The 19,140-nt window shown below is 38.3% G+C and overlaps 1 protein-coding gene across 10 annotated transcripts in view; it reads left to right on the top strand.

Moving 5' to 3' along the window:
• The window catches only part of AKAP6 (A-kinase anchoring protein 6), a 635,729-nt gene that overhangs the window by 234,047 nt on the left and 382,542 nt on the right, over positions 1 to 19,140 (top strand). For all 10 annotated transcript variants that reach the window (XM_058293576.1, XM_058293584.1, XM_058293582.1 and 7 more), the window contains one exon: positions 14,202 to 14,559. In XM_058293576.1, the coding sequence (XP_058149559.1) occupies positions 14,236 to 14,559 (324 nt within the window). In that variant the 5' untranslated portion in view covers positions 14,202 to 14,235. The remainder of the gene's footprint in view (positions 1 to 14,201; positions 14,560 to 19,140) is intronic.

Raw genomic sequence — 19,140 nt, 5'->3', positions numbered from 1 at the left:
ATCTTTCTACCTATATAATCTATTCCCCCCCTCCCCACCACCTTTTTTTTTTATTAGAGAAGTTTTTGGTTTACAGATCAGGCATAAAATACAGGATTCTCATACACCACCCCACCACCAACACCTTGCATTGGTGTTAAACATTTTTTACAATTGATGAAAGCACGGTTTTACAATTGTACTATTAACTACAGTACATTGTTTGACTTAGGGTTCACCGATTGTGTATTGTTCCATGGATTTTTAAAAAATTTTATTCTCTTACCATGTATACAATCCATTTTAATCAGTCACTTCAGGTGTATACTTTAGTGCTGTTAATTATTTCACAGTGTTGTGCTTCCATGACCATCTAGTACCAAAATATTTCCATCATTCCAAATAGGAAGCCTGTACATTTTAAGCCTTAACTTCCCATTTCCTATCCCCACCTCATGCCTAGATAAACTATATTTAGATTCTAACTCTATGAATTTGCTTATTTTAATTGTTTCAAATCAGTGAGATAATACTATATTTGTCTTTTTCTGTCTGGCTTATTTTACTCAACATGAAGTCTTCAAGGTTCATACATATTGCCACATGTATTAGCACTTCATTCCTTTTTACAACTAAATAATATTCCGTTGTATGTATATACCACATTTGGTTTATCCATTCATTGGTTGATGGACACTTGGGTTGCTTCCATCTTTTGACATTTGTGAATAATGCTGCTATGAACATCAGTGTGCAAATATCTGTTTGAGTCCCTGCTTTCAATTCTTTTGGGTATATACTGAGCAGTAAGATTGGGTCATATGGTAGTTCTCTACTTAGCTTTTTGCAGGAACTGTCAAACTGTCTTCCACAGTGGGTACAACATTTTACATTGCCACCAGCAAAGAATGAGTGGTCCTATTTCACTGCATCCTCTCCAACACTTGTTATTTTCCATTCTTTTAAAAGCAGCCATTCTAATGGGTGTAAAATGGTATCTCATTGTGATTTTGATTTGCATTTCCTTGGTGACTAATGATGTTGAGCATCTTTTTGTGTGCTTTTTGGCTATTTGTGTATCTTCTTTGGAGAGATGTCTATTCAAGTCTATTGCCCATTTTAAAATTTTTTTTAGGTTGTCTTTTTGTTGTTCAGTTATAGGATTTCTTTATATATTATGAATATTAAACCTTTATCAGATATTTGGTTTCCAAATATTTTCTCCCATTATGTAGGCTGTCATTTTACTTTCATGATAAAGACCTTTGAGGAACAAAAGTTTTTAACTTTGATGATGTTCCATATATATACTTTTTTTTTTGCTTGTGCTTTGGGTGTAAAGTCTAATAAATCTTTGTCTAACACAAGGTCCTGAAGATACTTACTTACATTTTCTTATAGTAATTTTATAGTTCTAGCTATTATATTTAGGTCTTCAATTTTTCAAAAATTGATTTTTGCATATGGAGTGAGGTAGGGGTCTCCCTCCTTTTCTTTTTTTTTTTCAAATGGAGATCCAGTTTTCCCAGCATCATTTGTTGAAGAGACTATTCTTTCCCAATTGAATGGTCTTTGCCCCCTTATCAAAAATCAGTCAACATAAATGTGAGAGTTGATTTCTGACTTTTCAATTTGATTCTATTTGTCTAGATAGCTATCCTTGTGCCAGTACCATGCTGTTTTGAGTACTGTGGCTTTGTTGTAAGTTTTAAGATTGGGAAGTGTGAGTCCTCCAACTTCATTCTTCTTTTTCAAGATATTTTTAGTTATTCAGGTTTCCTTACCCTTCTATATGAATTTGATGATTTGCTTTTCCATTTCTGTAAAGAAGGTTGTTGGAATTTTTATTGAGACTGCATTGAATCTATCAATTGTTTTTGGTAGGGTTGACATCTTAATGATATTTAGTCTTCCAATACATGAACACAGAATGTCCTTCCATTTATTTATGTCTTCTTTGATTTCTTTGAACAATGTTTTATAGTTTTCTGTGCACAAGTCCTTTATATCCTTGGTTAGATTTATTCCTAGATATTTGATTCTTTTAGTTGCTATTGTGAATGGAATTTTTTCTTGATTTCTTCTTTCAATTGTTTATTGCTAGCAGATAGAAACAGTACAGATTTGGGGATCTTGTACCCCACCACTTTTCTTGAATTCATTTATTAGCTATAAGAGCTTTGTTGTGGATTTTTCAGAATTTTATGTATATAAGATCATATCATCTGCAAATAGGGAAATTTTTACTTCTTCCTTTCCAATGTGGATGCCTTTTATTACTTTTCTTGCCTAATCACCCTGGCAAGAATTTCCAGTACAATGTAGAATAGCAATGGTGACAGTGGTCATTCTTGTCTTGTTCCTAATCTTAGAGGGAAAGTTTTCAGTCTTTCACCATCAAGTAGGATGTTAGCTGTAAACTTTTCACATATGCCCTTTATAATATTGAAGAAGTTTCCTTCTATTTCTTTTTTTTAAGATTTATTTTTTATTTATTTCTCTCCCCTTCCCCCCTCTGTTGTCTGCTGTCTGTGTCCATTCGCTGTGTGTTCTTCTGTATTCCCTTGCATTCTTGTCTGCAGCACTGGGAATCTATGTCTCTTTTTGTTGTGTCATCTTGCTGTGTCAGCTCTCTGTGTGTGCAGCTCCACTCTTGAGCAGGCTGTGCTTTTTTTCGCTTGGGGCAGCTCTCCTTGAAGGGTGCACTCCTTGTGCTTGGGGCTCCCTACGTGGGGACACCCCTGTGTGGCACGGCACTCCTTGCACACATCAACACTGCACATGGACCAGCTCACCACATGGGTCAGGAGGCTCTGGGTTTGAACCCTGGACCTCATATGTGGTAGGCAGATGCTCTGTTAGTTGAGCCAAATCTGCTTCCCATCCTTCTATTTCTGGTGTTCTAAGTGTTTTTATCAAGAAGGGGTGCTGGATTTTGTCGAATGCCTTTTCTGCAACAATTGAGATGATCGTGTGTTTTTTCCCCTTCATTCTGTTATGGTGTATTACATTAATTGATTTTTAAAAAATGTTGAATCACCCTTGCATACCAGGGGTAAATCCTGGTATGTGCTTGATCATGGTGCATAATTCTTCTAAATTGCTCTTGGATTCTGTTTGCTGTTATTTTTTTTTTTTGAGAATTTTTGCATATATGTTCATAAGAGATATTAGTCTGTAGTTTTCTTTTCTAGTGGTATTTTTATCTGGCTTTGATATGATGGTTATATTGACCTTGTAGAATGAATTAGGGAGTGTTCCCTCCTCTTCAATTTTGTAGAAGAATTTGGGCAGAATTGGAATTAAGGCTTCTTGGAATGTTTGGTAGAATTTCCCTGTGAAGCCATCTGGTCCTGGACTTTTGTTTGTTGGAAGGTTTTTGATGACTGATTCCATCTCTTTACTAATAATTGGTTTGTTGTGATCTTCTCTTTCTTCTTGAGTCAATGTAGGTAGTTTGTGTGTGTCTAGGTATCTGTCCATTTCATCTAAGTTATCTAATTTATTGGCATACAGTTATTCATAGTATCCTCCTCTAGTCCATTTTATTTCAATGGGGTCTGTGTAATCCCACCCCTTTCCACTTCTGTTTTTAGTTCATTGTCTATTCTCTTTCTTTTTTTGTCAGTCTAGCTAAGTAATGGTTTGTCAATTTTATTGATCCTTTCAAAGAAACAGCTTTTGGTTTTGTTGATTCTATTGTTTTTGTTTTGTTTTGTTTTGTTTTCTCTTTCATTGATCACCACTCTAATCTTGTTATTTCCTACCTTCTGCTCACTTTGGGCTTAAATTGCTTTTATATTTCTAGTTCTTCCAGTTTTGAGTGTGAGCTCTGATTTGAAGTCTTTCTTCTTTTTTAATGTAAGCATTGAGGGTTATAAATTTCCCTCTCAGTACTGCCTTTGCTGCATCCCATAAGTTCTGTTATGCTGTATTTTCATTTTTATTCACCTCAAGATATTTCCTAATTTCACATCTGATTTCATTGAATCTGAACATTGGTGGTTTCAGAGTATAATTTCTATATATTTGTGAATTTTCCTTTTCTCCTGCTGCTACTGATTTCTAGTTTCATTCCATTCTGGTCAGAGAATATACATTGTATGATTTCAGTATTTTTTAATTTATTGAGACCTAACATATGGTCTATCCTGGAGAATGATCCATGTGTGCTTGAGAAGAACATATATTCTGTATTTGTTGGGTGAAGAGTTATATATATGTCTGTTAGGTTTAGAAGTTTAGAGTACCATTCAAGACTTATATTTTCTTGTTGATCTTCTGACTAGATGTTCTATCAGTTATTGAGAGTGGTGTGTTAAAGTCTTCTACTATTAATGTAGAGACATCAGTTTCTCCCTTCTGTCAGTATTTGCTTTATATATTTTGGGATTCTGCTGTTAGGTGTATATATACTTAAAATGGTTACATCTTCTTTTTGAATTGTCCCCTTGTCAGTATATAATAATCATCTTTATCCCTTATAACCAATTTTTACTTTAATTAGAGTTTCCTGGGTATATATGCCATAGGCCTTTGCCCCAGTCCATCTGCCTATATAGTTTCTTACTCTCCCTTCATTGTTTCAAGGTGCTTTTGTCTAGGGTGCAAATTCTGGAAGGAAGGAAGGGCATGCTGGAGAGGACTTTCCATATTCAGTCTTTCATAGCCAAAACAGGCAGTCTAGCTCCAAAGTGCCCTGAGGAGGGGATCAGGAAGGGTGCCAAGAGCTTCTCTGATGGGTCTCCTGACCTGCCTAGCAAATGCAGCTCTTCAATTTACTGCCCCCTTAGCTATGAGGAAACACAGCTTCTTTAAGTCTCTACCATCACCATCCTGGTCCAGGGAGGATTGAAATATAATGGCTGCCACAGCCTTTGTCTGGGATGGGTTGAAACAATAGTTACTGCCACTTCTAACATGGTGGGCTAAAACAATGGCTGCCCTCAGAGTTAGGCCCCTGGTGATTTGAATTTGCTCATTAAAAGAGTTATCAGTGCTCAGCCATGCCCAACCCTGGTCTGTCACTAGTGAGGTAGCCAGGGGCTAGACCCATGGTAGCCTGCTTTGAGAGTGAGGAATAGCTGTTAACCACACATGGAAGAAGCAATTTACTGTTCTTTTCTGTAATTTATCAGCCTCCTCCTTCCATTCTTTCCTGGATGCTGTACAGTGTTCTCCTGGCCTCTGGAGTTTCAAAATAGTTGTTTCAGACAGTTCTTGCCTGTTTTAGTAGTTGTTTTGGTGGAAGGACTGGAACGCCCTGCTCCACTATCTTCCCATTATTCTCTCTGTATAATCTGTTTCTTTCTTCCAAGTTGAGTTTTTTTTTTGTTTGCTTGCTTTGACCCTATATTCCACATTAGAGTTCTACCTAAATCTCTGCTAATCCTAGGCTGCCTGTTCATATTTAGAAGTAGGAGACTAAAATGCTTGTTGGACTATGTGATTATAGCAAATACCATTGATTGTACACTGAATTGTATGCTTTATTAATATGTATCAATAAAGTTGATTTTAAAATAAAACAATTTAAAAAATTGCTTATTGGATGCTCAGAATGTGTGGATAGGGTGTGTTGACTGGGAAGGTCACTATAGGGTGATTTGGATGTGCCAATGTCAGCATCTTGTCCTCTTTGACCGATCAGATCTAGAGAAAGGGTCTCTAGTCTATCCACCAGAGAATAAAGGCCTTGCTGTTAGCCTTTGAGGAGTCAAAATGCAGATGAAGACTGGGGAATCTCAGGACTCAGAGCGCCTATGTTATCTTAATCCCCCTATTTTCATGGAGATATTCCTACCTTCAAGTGTGCTTGGCATCCCTCAGTCCAGAGACTTTTTGATTAATCCTCTCTGGTGAATAAATCTCAAACCTTCTTTCTGTCAGAATGGGGGATCAGAGTTACCACCCAGGAACACAGCAGGAAGAGACACCTAGAGATCTAACTGCTTTTTAAACAGTTCTTTTTTTTTTTAATAAAACTTTTAAAATTAAAGTTAACAGATCACATAGAACGTTACATTAAAAAGACAAAAGAGGTTCCCATATAACCCACACCCACTCCCCCACCCCATCATAAACAGTTCTTGATCAAGATTAATCTTCTGTTTTATCATTTCCTCCATCCCCCTTCCAGAGTTACCTGGTACTACCAATTCTAAAATATTTTAAGGATCCTGAAGTAAAAATTGGATTGGTTCTTTGCTCTCTGTATGGCTGGTTTAGGATTTAGCTTTTTTGAGTCTGCTACGTCTTTTATCACTCATTCATCTGATTTCTAGATTCCAAAATATTTTTGTTTCTCCTCCCATTCTTGAGTGTTTATATATTTTAAAAAACACAGCAAAACAAAAAAGCCCAAAATCTTTGCAGTAGATTTACTGGGGTTTCTGAGGGAGCAAAGTCAGATGGATATATTCAATCTGCTATCTCCACCCAGAAATTGCCCAGCATTTTCCAAATTAATTTGTTAGTAGCAACTTTTCTTTTTGTAGAATACCTATTAACAACTGATAAAGCAAACATTGAATTGATAAACACTTCTATATTGCTGCATTAATACAGATAACTAATTTAGACTTCGGAATCTTTATAAAAATGACTCTTCCCTTAGCGCTCATTTCCTTTCTGTTTTACATATTAGGGCCAAAAAGATAAATAGACTTTTATCACTTGTTACCTGAGGATGGGAGTATAGGAATAGAAGGGTATCTTTTAACTTCTATGCTACCTATTTTTACAAAGTTTGGATTAATATTACTTTTATAATTAATTGAAAATAACTTTAGAAAAAGAAAAAAAAAACATTGCCTAAAATGAACCTTAAAATCTTTCCCAGTTTCAAATTTATGATGTTAAGATTGTGAGTTGGGTTAATGGAGAACTAAAAATGGGAATTCTTTTTATATTTAATTGAATAGCTAAGAAGGAACAGAGAAAATCTTCAATCACTCTGATCCAGAAGTCAGAATTGTAGTCTAGAAAGGGCTAGAAAGAAGTTTTTAAGGTTATACTTTATATTAGTGAAATTTTTGTCTGGAAAAGTAGATGCTGATCTTCTCATAATGCTGATTTCTCATATCATTTTCTTAGTAAGTAAGAGTGTGTATACTGATTTTTTTTCTGTCCCTATAGGATACAGCTGTAATTCTACTTCTCTTCTTTTATTACTGTCTTTTTAAGAGTCTCTGCTACCTGCGGGATTCATTCCAAACTCGTAGATGGGCCTTCGCAGCCCCTTTACAATCTGGCCACAACTTACCTTGCAGTTTTATCTGTTTCTGGGCTTTAACAAGCACCCAATTCCTTCCTGACACTAAATTAAGTCCTGATTCTGCCAACTTCTTGGTTCTTAGTGCTTTGTCCATGCAATTCCCCCTGCCTGACATTCCAGCCTCCACTTCCCTTCAAACTCTGTCCCTCTAAATCAGACTTGTTTTTACATGAGCATTTGAAATGTTTCCTTCTCCAGTAAATATCTCCTCTTATCTTTCCTTTGGCCAGTATTAATGTCATTGCACTGGAGTCTTACAGAACTTTGTGTCATATATATATATATATTTAAATATTTATTTATTATTATTTTTATCCCTATCTTTATAGTTATTTTTAACCCCCTCTCCCCACCATGGCTACCTCGTCTGTCTGCTCTCTTCTTTAGGAGGCACCAAACCCCAGACCTCCCATGTGGGAGGTGGGCACCCAATTGCTTGAGCCACATCTGCTCTCCTGCTTCCTATGTATTTGATAGCATCCTGCCTGTGCAATAGGTGTTAGCATGTGTGAAAGAGGGAAAGAGAAGATACGTTCCCATTAAATTATAAACTCCTTGAGGGTAAATATGATGAGCCATATTTACACATATCACCTTATATATAGATGATTCTCAGTAATGTCAGTTGATTTGAAATGAATCTTGTTTTATTTTCTTTCTGCTAAAGCATTAATGAAAGCAGCAACTGAACAGATTATGTATTAGAATTTTACAAACCCAACCTCTCTCAAGACATTTTCTTGAAAAACAGAAAAGGGGTTGCCAAATGAGAAAAGCTGATTGTTAGCTAATTGGGGTGGGGGCTGGGGGTGAACTTAGCCTTGACCGAGTCCAAGTCAGCACCGCTGACGCCCGCAGGGGCCACTGCGACCAACTGGCTGAAGCAGCCAAATGAATCTGTTACAGGAACCGACTGCTGTAGGGAAAGAGCACGGGAGGCATGGTGACTAGCTAAGTCAGTCTGGTGTCCCTTTTCAACAGGAGAAGGATCCGAATAATCTGGGGTAGGAGGAAGGCTGGCGGGGGATGGTGGATGCAGTGTATGGCTGACAGGAGACTGCTCTGGGCAAGGGAGTTAGCAGGTGACTGAGGGGAGACCCCGGAGAGGGTGCTTGGTCTCAGTGATTAGCAGGATAAAAGCAGCCATCTGCCAGGGGGCGCGGCCACACACACAAAGGAAATATTAAAGGGGAAAAGAGCGAGAGAGCGAGAGAGAGAGGAAACATGAGTGATACCACCTAGAGGATCGTTTAAATTGTAGTATCTGTTCAGGCCCCACGATTTTAATGCCGTTTTAGGCCTAGCAGCTTGAAATCATGCCCCACAGTAATATCCGCTGGCAGGCCGGTCCCTTACAGCAGGAGGATTGGAAAGTGAAACTAATCTGGGGTTACTGCAGTGATCTCGCTAAACCTTGTTACTCTCCTGAGTCCTGGAGGGCGTGGGGCAAGAGGGGGAGAGGGCCAAGGAGAAGGAGGTATCACGCAGCCACTGTGGAAATTTCCTTAGGAACATCTTATAAAACCCTCTCTTTTTTTCCCCCAAATCCAAATTTAACTTAATACTTGGCAGGAACTCTTCGGCGCTCCTCTTTAAGAGCTTAAAGCCATTTAAAATTTCCCAGCTCTTGACCTCACAAGAAGCCAGGGAGGTAGGCAGACAGCAAGAATTAAAACGAGGTGATGAATTAGATCCCCATCCATTGGGTAGGCAGGAGCATTTAATTAAGCAATTTATTGAATTCGTTTTTGTGTTTTCTTCTTGGAATTGGCTACAGAGTAAACTGCATGTGTTTATTTTTCCTTCATGGTAGCAAAGAATGAGAGCTAACCTTAGACAATATTCAAAATTTTCCAGCTAACATTTTTTTTTGGCTTTCTAAATTCAGTGTCTCTATGAATAGGTCCTGTGAAGAGTGGTTATTATCACAATATAGAAGATAGAAATGAAGTGAGAGAAAAAAAGACAGAATGATTGATGCCTAACGTAATTACCTCTACCTCAGTTTTATATTATGTGTCTTATAGCAAGCAGATCTGTTAATTTGGCTAGAATAATGCCTTAGAACTTGCTTCTTTAAGGAGTGAGCACAGGGCAGAAAGATTGAGAATAAACTATTTAGGCTTGGGGTTAATTTACATAATGACAAGACCGCCTCTCAAATTGTACAGATGATGATAATGTTTTACTTGGAAAAAAACAGTTTCTCTCTGAGAAAGGAGAGAACTTGAATATCTTTAGTTCAGATAGGCTGTGTGAGATGGTCAAATTAACACAGTACTATTATTCACTTACCCTGCTTCATGATTGCTTGTTTTTTGGGGAATACAGCCTTGGTTCTTTGAAACTGTGACAGGATGTGTTTTGTCCACCGAAATACTCCTTACCCCAGAGTGATCCTTGTTTTGGCAACTGTCTCCTTTTTCTCAGCTCACTTATCACAGTGTCTTCGCAAAAGGCACAGTCCTGGAGCTTATGTATTAGCTTCCAAATAGGGACTTGTAAGCAGCCCTCTCTTTACAAGAGATTTAGTCCATTAAGGGCATAGGAAGCCAGTGCCCTACAGACTCGGCAATGCCCTGCTAGCATGGGGCAGCCCTGACCCTGACATAGGACTTTATCTTGTTTTGCCACAAGAAGAGAACCGGAGGGGGAAGAGAAGGAGGAGTCAAACACTTAATCCCGGAGGGCCATTAGGGACAAAAACATTTACAGTGAGTACAGTGGGCAGATGCCTGGCTGTATTATTGTTCTTTTATTTAAGAGAGAACAGGACGGGCAGCTTTGATGTCTGTGTAGCTGGATTTTTTGCCTTCTGGTTTGGCCAAAGAGCGCGCTCCTGATTAAATGTGCCTGTTTATTCACATTGAATACACTCTGCTAGCATTGGTTTCAACTCAATATTTTGGACTGCCGGGGAGATAGCAGACATAGTCCTTATTAAGCAATCCATGGTAAATTCTCTTCCGCTTCTATAGAATAAAGTGTGATAGGAAAGTCCCTCCATCAAATTAAAAAAATTAAAAGTGCTTTAAATTCCTTCCTGCTTTCAGCTTTTGCACTTTAAAATTTGCATCTTCCTTGGATTTGTGGAAAGGAAAGGATTTGATGGATGTTATTTTTAACAGCAGCTGGGATAAAGGTGGTATTATCTCTAATGCTGGAAAGACAAGCTTAGACTCAAGTGGTTGATAATGGGGTGATAGAGAGGTCATTGCCTTCCAAAGGTTGCTTGCTCCCCTAACTTGCCCTAAGGCCAGAGTTGTAATTGGTTGGTCCCAGTGTGCACTTGAACATACATGCCTTGGTTTGCATCGTCAAAAGTTGTTGTCTATTGACTAAAAAAAAATTTCTCTGTGACTGGAAAGGAATCTTATGGTAAGATGAATTGTGAACGAGGACTAGAAAACTGATAGTATTTTAAATAATTTCTAGACTTGTGCTGAATTTGTTACTATTTCTTTGCATCAAATGAAATGATAAATTTGATGGGAGAAGCAAACTTGAATAGTCATAAGGACAGGAAAAGTATATACAAAGATAGTATTCTAGGTCTTCATAATTTGAATTTTTCAGGTAATTGTAAATTTATCTTTGAAATCAGATGTGATTTTGTGAAATCAGAAATAAAGTTTGGTCAGCCATGAATGCTACATTTAAATGTGAACTGCTAAAACAGAAAATTCAATGTTTATAGTAATTACTTTGTATGAATGTGAGTAATGAATCAATTTCATGCCATTTCTCAGGTTTGCAAGGCTGTTATGACACATCCAACATTCCTTTCCCAGTAGCAAAGGTGGGAGAAAGTCAATAGAAAGAAATTGAGGTGAAAGATGAATAAAGTGCTACGTTGCTTTACTTTTATGTTTTATAGAAATTCTCTTGTTTATAGTCTGATCTGTTAAATATGGAAAGATAGCATCCAAGTTGAAATTTTATTTTATAGATGCAGGAAAACTTTGATTTGGCAACTTAAATACAAGTTTCCCTTACCCTTTATTCATGTGTGATGTATACCCCTTCTTCTCCAGGTACATTTTTTGTTTAATGTTTTTATTTTATTCTGTTTGTCCTTTATGTACATAACCACATCTGTGTTGTCAGTCTTAAGTTGCAAACTCCCAGAGAAGAGAAATTCCCATATTAGTCCCTTTGGGAAGAATTAGCACTACATAATTTATAAATAATGATTTACAAAATGGATTTTCACAGTAATTTTTTTTTTCCATTGAGTAGGACAAATCTGTTGAGGTTTTTCCTTTGCTTTGGTAAAATGGAGGGCCATCGTTTAGTATCTCTGTAGCTCTCAGTATAGACAAGAAGCTTTTGATAGCTCTGAAGTCTCTGGATAAATAATCCTATGTAATCACAGATTCTTAGGACTAGATAGGATCTTACTAGTTCAGTTTTGCTATTTTTTAAGATAAGGAAACTGAGGCCCAGAAGTGTGTAGCATCTTGTTTCAAATCATGTAAAACTGCCCTGTGCCGTCTAGGTGCACAACCTTATGGGATATATGGAAATGTTGTAAGTTGAGACATAAATTTCATTGAGCTAATTCTTTGGTATGTTCTTAGTTTACAGTAGGATGTATGTTCCAGATGTATGCCCCTGCCTTGATTCAGGACTCTTAGGAAAAACAGTGGCCCAGAATCAGTTTTTAATTGCACAGGGGTCTTCGGTAAGAGTCTGGGGGTTAGTAGATGTATGTGGGTTTGGCTGGAATGGTTCATTGTACTCTGCCCTGGCATTTCATTTTCTGATTTGGACTGAGTCTGGTTTCTTGGAAGAGGAAACCACTGTGACACTAATATCTTCATTTATTACCAGTTCTATGACCTTGACTAGAAACCTTTATTAGCTTTATGTATCAGATTTCTTTTCTGGGATTATGACTCTAAACTGATTCCCCGTAGGGCAGTGAACTAATTAATAATTTAAAAGAGTTTTGGGAAATCAGAATCAGAGCCTGCCTAAATCAGGGTATGGTTTATGAAGAAGTGCTAGGGTAGTATATTCATACTGGAGTTTTATCCTTCTGGTGAAATTTTGATATCATCTATTTATAAAAATAGCCATGCCTATTACTATCATTATTTTTTTAAATGTGTGCAAGGCTGGTTAAAAATGTGAGGCATGGATTTTTCCCTCTTGCAATCAGACAGAGGAAGCTGTTGAAGCCTAAAGCTATTCTCTGAGACAGGCACCAAAGTGATAAACCTATTTTATGATGTAATCATTTGCGTTTTGAAATAACGTTGCTTTCAAATTTTCATCTGTAAAGCTTGCAACATGTAATTTGAACATTTAATGTTTAAAAAATTGGGGATGGGGAGCAGGCTGCAGCAAAATGTCTCTGGAATGAGATGCCAGAGGAGTAATTTATTCTTAAGTTTTTTTTGTCAATTCCACAAGCCTTTTTGGTCCCTATGACCATACCTATTTGGAAAGGTACATGATCCTCATCAAATTGGGAGTTTGCTTGATTTTTTTCCTATTTTTCTAGGTAAAAGTGATTTTCTTTTTGTTACTAAGAAAGGTAATTTTCCTGTTTCCTTTCATTATTCAGAATCTAAAGAAATATAGGCTACCTCTGACAGTTTACTTTAATTTTGATCTTTTGGTCAACCACTTTTCATCTTTGGGGAAGTAAAGCTATACCCTGAATGTGTAGAACCAGCAAAGAAACTATAAAAGAAAAAAAATCCATTGTTTTGAACAAAAGAAGCTGCTCCTGAAACTGAAAATTATGTCTATTTAAAATGTTTATTTTAAAGTGCAAGGCCCTGAAATTGTAATTTTATACTAGACCCATAATAACTAGTTCCAGAAGAGAGAGAAATTAAATAGCTAGATCATTAGTAAACTTATCAACTTTATCATAAAAAGGAAACTTGTTTTACTATGACTTATAATTATGTTAGTTTAACAGATTTGATTAACATTTTACTGCTATTTATTTAATAGGAATCGATTGCTCTTGAAACTCCAGAAGATTCTAAAAAAATCAATATAATGGTATTAATGTAATTTAGGTTGAGAGTTAATTAGATATATTCTATATGATCCATGATTTACACTTTTCACTAAAGACTAGGAATTACAATATGATCTTTATTTATCTAATAAATCATAGAAAGGAATATCATCTCTGAATTTCAGCACATTTCCAGTAATTAGAATGGTTTCCCTCTCTAGCGATTCCATGTATTGAAGATACTGGTTATAACTGTTAAAACAATGTTTGGACGCTTGTTATAGAAAAGCCCAAGATAAACATAGCTTTAAATAGGTAGTTTATTTTTTTCTCTCTCACATAAAGTCCAGGAGCAGCAGTCCAGGACTGGTACAATGGCTCCTCGTTATCACCAGGGACCCTGCCTCCCTGCTGCACCATCCTCCACCTGACATATTCAGAAGCATCTCCTGGCCTTGAGATGGCAGCTGGAGCTCCTGCCGGCAAGTCCACACTGCACGCTGGAAGGAGGAGGGAAAGCTGAAGGGCAGAAAGGAGGCCCTCCTAAATTGAGTCAGCTTCCTTTTAGCAGCTCTCCCAGAAGTTCTATACAGCAATAACATTTATATCTTATTGGCCAGAACTTAGCTACATGGCCACAGCTAGCGGCAAAGAAGATAGGGAATGTAGGTTTTAATTCTGGACAGGAATGTGCACAGATAAAAGTCAGAATTTTTTACTAAGAAACGTCATTAATGAATGTTGGGGGTTGGCAATACCACTATGTTTTTGTGTTCCTTTTATATGCTGAGTCTTGGGGCTACCATGTAGAAAGTCAAAACACCTCTTTCTGTTTTTGCTATGAGCTATAGTTTCTTAATTTAGAAATGTGGCTTAATTTAGAAATCCTGTTTCTTCTGTGAAGTACCATTTCTTTATTTGGCAATCTTGTCTGACTCTTGTTTCTTCTTTCCATTTGTTTTTCAGCTGTTTTGGAAAGAAGTAAGGTTTAGAGTTCTCCATGTTAACCATGAGTGTGACACTGTCCCCCCTGAGGTCACAGGACCTGGACCCCATGGCTACTGATGCTTCCCCCATGGCCATCAACCTGACGCCCACTGTGGAGCAGGGTGTAGGAGAAGAGGAGATAAAGGACATGGATTCTGACCAGCAGTATGAAAAACCACCTCCTCTGCACACCGGGGCCGACTGGAAGATTGTCCTCCACTTACCTGAAATTGAGACCTGGCTCCGGATGACCTCGGAGAGGGTCAGGGACCTAACCTATTCCGTCCAGCAGGACTCGGACAGCAAGCACGTGGACGTGCATCTAGTGCAGCTAAAGGTAAGGCTGGTCTCGGGGCTGAGTGTACATTCAGGACAGATGTCCGTAAAAGGCTCTGGCACCTGGAGCCTGAGTTCTGTAATTCCCGATGAAGAAATGTCCAGGAAGAAAAACAGAGTGACAGGTTTGAAACCTCATAGATAAACGTAGGCAGAATTAATTCTTTTCTGGTTTTACTTCATGTACTGATTAGCTGGAACAAAACTGGCCTTTAGGGATAATGTGGAGACATGGGGAAAGAAGGGGACGGTTTTATGCAATGTCATAGAAGGAAGTTAGGAAGAATAAAACTATTTTTTACAATATTACGGAAGTATTTAATAATAAAAAAACTCTCCTAGGGGAAACATCAAACCAAGCTTTGATAGTGTCTGTGTGTGCATGTGATTGTTATCGTCTGTTGACGTTGATGCTGCCTGGTGGGAAAGGGCAAATGTTCTCCTGTTAGATAGGCAATGCATCCTGCAGAACAAAGATGCTTTTATAACAGTGCATCAAAAGTGCAAACATATTTTAAATGTTTTAGAACATTTTTTAAAACCTGACTATTGGAAATAATGGGGTGGGGTACTAGTAAAAGGTGCTATTAATAGAGTTTGGGGCCTAGAGATCACAAAATGCCATGAATCTTGCCCTGCCATAGCCACCCCTATTTCAGGTTCCTTGAAGGAAAAACACTCAGGTCAATGACCAGCAAAGCAAGACAGGTTTAGAGCTATTCAGTTTACTCTTCAATGTAAATTTCTAGTCAGTTTGTAGGCACTAAGGAGAATTCTTTTACCTAAACTAGTTCATCCTAAATGACCTAAAACCAGAGGCCTGATTCTTGGATCTTAACCCTTAAATGGCTTGTAAGATGCAGTCATCACTGCAAGAAGAAATGATGGGCAGTTGGAGACAGTGTGCCCCAAAGCCTACAGGAGAGCTGGCTTCACCTTCTCAGGCTGTATCAACAGACCCTGGACCCAGCTGCTTTTGGAAAATGCTCAGGGTAGAGTTGGCCTCTGGTCTTATATTAAATGGCACTTTCTCAAAGAAGCCTTTCCTGGTTTTTCTTAAAACACCCTACCCCTTCCCTCTCCTAGCCAGGATCTATTCCATTAGCCAGCTTTTCTTCTTCTTCTTCTTCTTTTTTTATGTTTCTTATTACTAACTGAAATTGTCTTTTTTGTTTATTTGTCTGTGTTACCCCCAAGGACCTTAAATGTATACCTGTTAACAGGATGCTGCACTTGGAGGCTCAGTTCACATCTATGGTTGGAAATATGAATCCAAGTCTGTATGGTCAGCACTTTCTCTCCTTGTAGACAGAATTGAATTAAAACAAAGGTATTAGATGCATCAAGGCCCAAGTATATTTGGGACATAGTTTTCCCATTAGAAAGAGCCTGGTGAATGATTTATAAGTTGTGGAGATATTGCCTGAGGAATCTCTGCCCAGCATAGTCTATTCTTCTTTCTATAGGCCTCTGTGCCTATCCTCTACTCATATCCCATTTCTGTTCAACCCATTCTTTGGTAATGATTTTGGTCAGTAAGTTTACTCTCGGGTCTTCTAGGCCAGGAGCTACTCTTTTCTTTAAAGGTGACTTTTCTTATCTTTAAGTTCATTGTGTTGATCTTAAAGTTTATCAGAGACCTCTCTTATTTCCCTTATTTCCAAGTTCTTAGGTAAAGTTTTACTATACCCCCTAGTTTTAATTATAAAACATTATTATGTAATTCCCATGGGAGTGATTGTTCTTGAGAGTGAGTATAAACATATCTAATCTTAAGATTAAAAGGCTGAAACAATGAAATATGTACTAAGTACTTTTTTTCCATTATATTTTAAATTGCAAATGCAATCCACATATTTTGCTTCTTAGCTTCCAGATATTCTTTAATAGGTATGAGAAGGCAGCTGAACCATTTTTAGAAACTCCTTTACTTGTTCTCCTCACTCCCCTCCACCACCCCTTTAGATTCAGAAGCTGTGTTGTATAAGAAAATGCTGAGGACCTTATAAAGTTTTGACTTTAACTGAGACCTCTGGTTTGGGTGAATGTATTTGGGTTCTAAACAGGCAGAGTAGGCATCTCTGCTTCCTGATTAAAAGGTTTCTCAGGGAGAATTTTATTTGTAGTCCTGGAAACATGACTGTAGAAAAGAGGCAAGGCTTAGATTAAGTAGCATAGATAAACGATGTGGCTGGATGACAAACAGAAGTTTTGAAGTGACTTAATAATCAGCTCCCTAAATAATCCCTTTAGGTAAATTCTTTTACTTAAAACCACTGCCACATGAGATCTGTGCCTCTATCTTCAATTTTGACTTGATACTCAAAGTTAGATCATTTAACAGTGACTCTGTTTCCATGATGTTCTGACTGGGCTGTGCTGAGATTGAGATGCACCTGACATCTAGAGTTAATCCAGATACCCAGTGACTCACATGGGGTCTAGAGGGCTTCTAGGGAGAAAGGCTTGAATCCTCTCCACAGCTGGGGATCAGCACCTAATGGACGGCAAGTCTCAGATGATGTGACTCCTGGGAGAGGAATCATCATCACTATGGGGCAAGGAGTTGGCTCTAGTGGGAGGGGAGTGTGTGGAGTGAGTTTATGGTACAGTGTGATCCCAGCCCTGGAACCCATCCTGAGCAGCCACCCTGGCAGCGTGGATACTCCATGAGGGAAAGGGGCTGTGGGTGTGACTTGGAGATCCTGTCTCCAAAGACTTAGGTGCTGGGGCTCTCCTCTTCCCTCATTCAGCAGGTATAAGGGAAAGAATGTTCTCTTTCCCTACTGCTTGGAGCATAATTAGTTGAGCTCTGCCAGAGGTGGTAGTGCAGAGTTCAGGATCAGCTGGCTGAGTCAGGGAACAACAGCCAGGGTTGATTCTGGGTACACCTATAGTATGCCCTGGGAGTCTCAAAAATTCTTTTTTTCTATTTTTAAAGGTTTATTTTTTAATTTATTTCTCTCCCCTTTTCCCCTGCACCCCACCCCTCCCTCCCCCCCCCCCGCCGTTTTCTGTTCTCTGTGTCCATTCGATTTGCTGTGTATTCTTCTGTGTCTGCTTCGTTCTTGTATCTGTGTCTCTTTTTGTTGTATTATCTTGCTGTGTCAGCTCTCTGTGTGTGCAATGCCACTCCTGGGCAGGCTGCTCTTTTATCACGCAGGGCAGCTCTCCTTGCATGTGCACTCCTTGCATGTGAGGCTCCCCTACATGGGGGACACCCCTGCATGGCACAGGACTCCTTAAACATCAGCACTGCGCATGGGCCAGCTCACTGCACAGGTCAGGAGGCCCTGGGTTTGAACGCTGGACCTTCCATATGGTAGGTGGACACTCTATCAGTTGAGCCAAATCTACTTCCCCAGAAATTCTTGAGAAAAGAGCTTTAGTAGTACTAACTTCTGACATTAATAGTAGGGGACATGTTAGATTCTGTTCTTAATGTTAACCAGCCATGTGTCAAAGCCTGATACATTCAAATTATGCCATTTTTGAGTAATTTCTAACACATCTTAAATTAAATAAGTACCAGTTTAAGACTGAAGGCAAAATATATTGGTTTTTGTGGGAACAGCTAATATTTTCCTTTATATTTTGTAATATATTTGTAATATATTTCCTTTATATTATGTTTTCAAGAAGTAGATCTCAACCTATTAGTGGTCTGTGAAATCAATTTAATGAATTAAAGAGCTAAAACACTGAAATAGACTGGAATCACATGGAGAAAGGATAAGTACTATTTTGTGAAACTTGGTGTTAGTTACATATATTTTGTGAATTTATTACATATGCTTGGTCTTTTTATTTTTATTTTGTATTTTTTTATTTCTCTCTCCTTCCCGCCCCCAGTTGTCTGCTGTGTTCATTTGTCGTGTGTTTTTCTGTGTCCACTTGTATTCTTGTCAGCAGCACCGGGAATCTCTGTCTCTTCTTGTTGCGTCATCTTGCTACATCAGCTCTCTGTGTGTGCTGTGCCACCCTGGGCAGGCTGCACATTTTTCACACTGGGTGACTCTCCTCATGGGGTTCACTCCTTGAGCATGGGGCTCCCCTATGCAGGGGATATCCCTGCGTGACAGGGCACTCGTTTCGTGCATCAGCACTGCGTGTGGGCCAGTTCACCACACGCGTAAGGAGGCCCTGGGTTTGAACCTTGAACCTCCCATGTGGTAGGTGGACGCCTTATCTGTTGGGTCAAATCCACTTCCCATATGCTTGGTCTTGATGTCACATTTATGTCTTTCTCTGACCCAAGGTCAGAACTGTTTGATAGTTACTGCTTAGAACACTATGTTTTAATTTTTCTCAATACCTTTGATATATACTTTAATTTTGGAATATATTATATAAGTAAGTATAATCTGCTGCTAATTTGTGCCACACCATTGTTCTTCTTTGGAATCAGAATGTACATGAAATACCCATTAAATTGGTAACCCCAGAAGCATACCCAAATCCTAGGAAACTGGAAGAGATGGATCTGATTTCTCTACTGGTAAGTTTGAGGATGTTAAAATTTTTTATTTGCCCAGTTCCAATTTGTGACTTGAATCTCTCTCAGGGAGGTAGATACTATTAA

Source organism: Dasypus novemcinctus, chromosome 3 (genome assembly GCF_030445035.2).
Source record: "Dasypus novemcinctus isolate mDasNov1 chromosome 3, mDasNov1.1.hap2, whole genome shotgun sequence".
NCBI lineage: Eukaryota > Metazoa > Chordata > Mammalia > Cingulata > Dasypodidae > Dasypus > Dasypus novemcinctus.
This window is presented reverse-complemented; position numbering and strand designations above follow the sequence as displayed.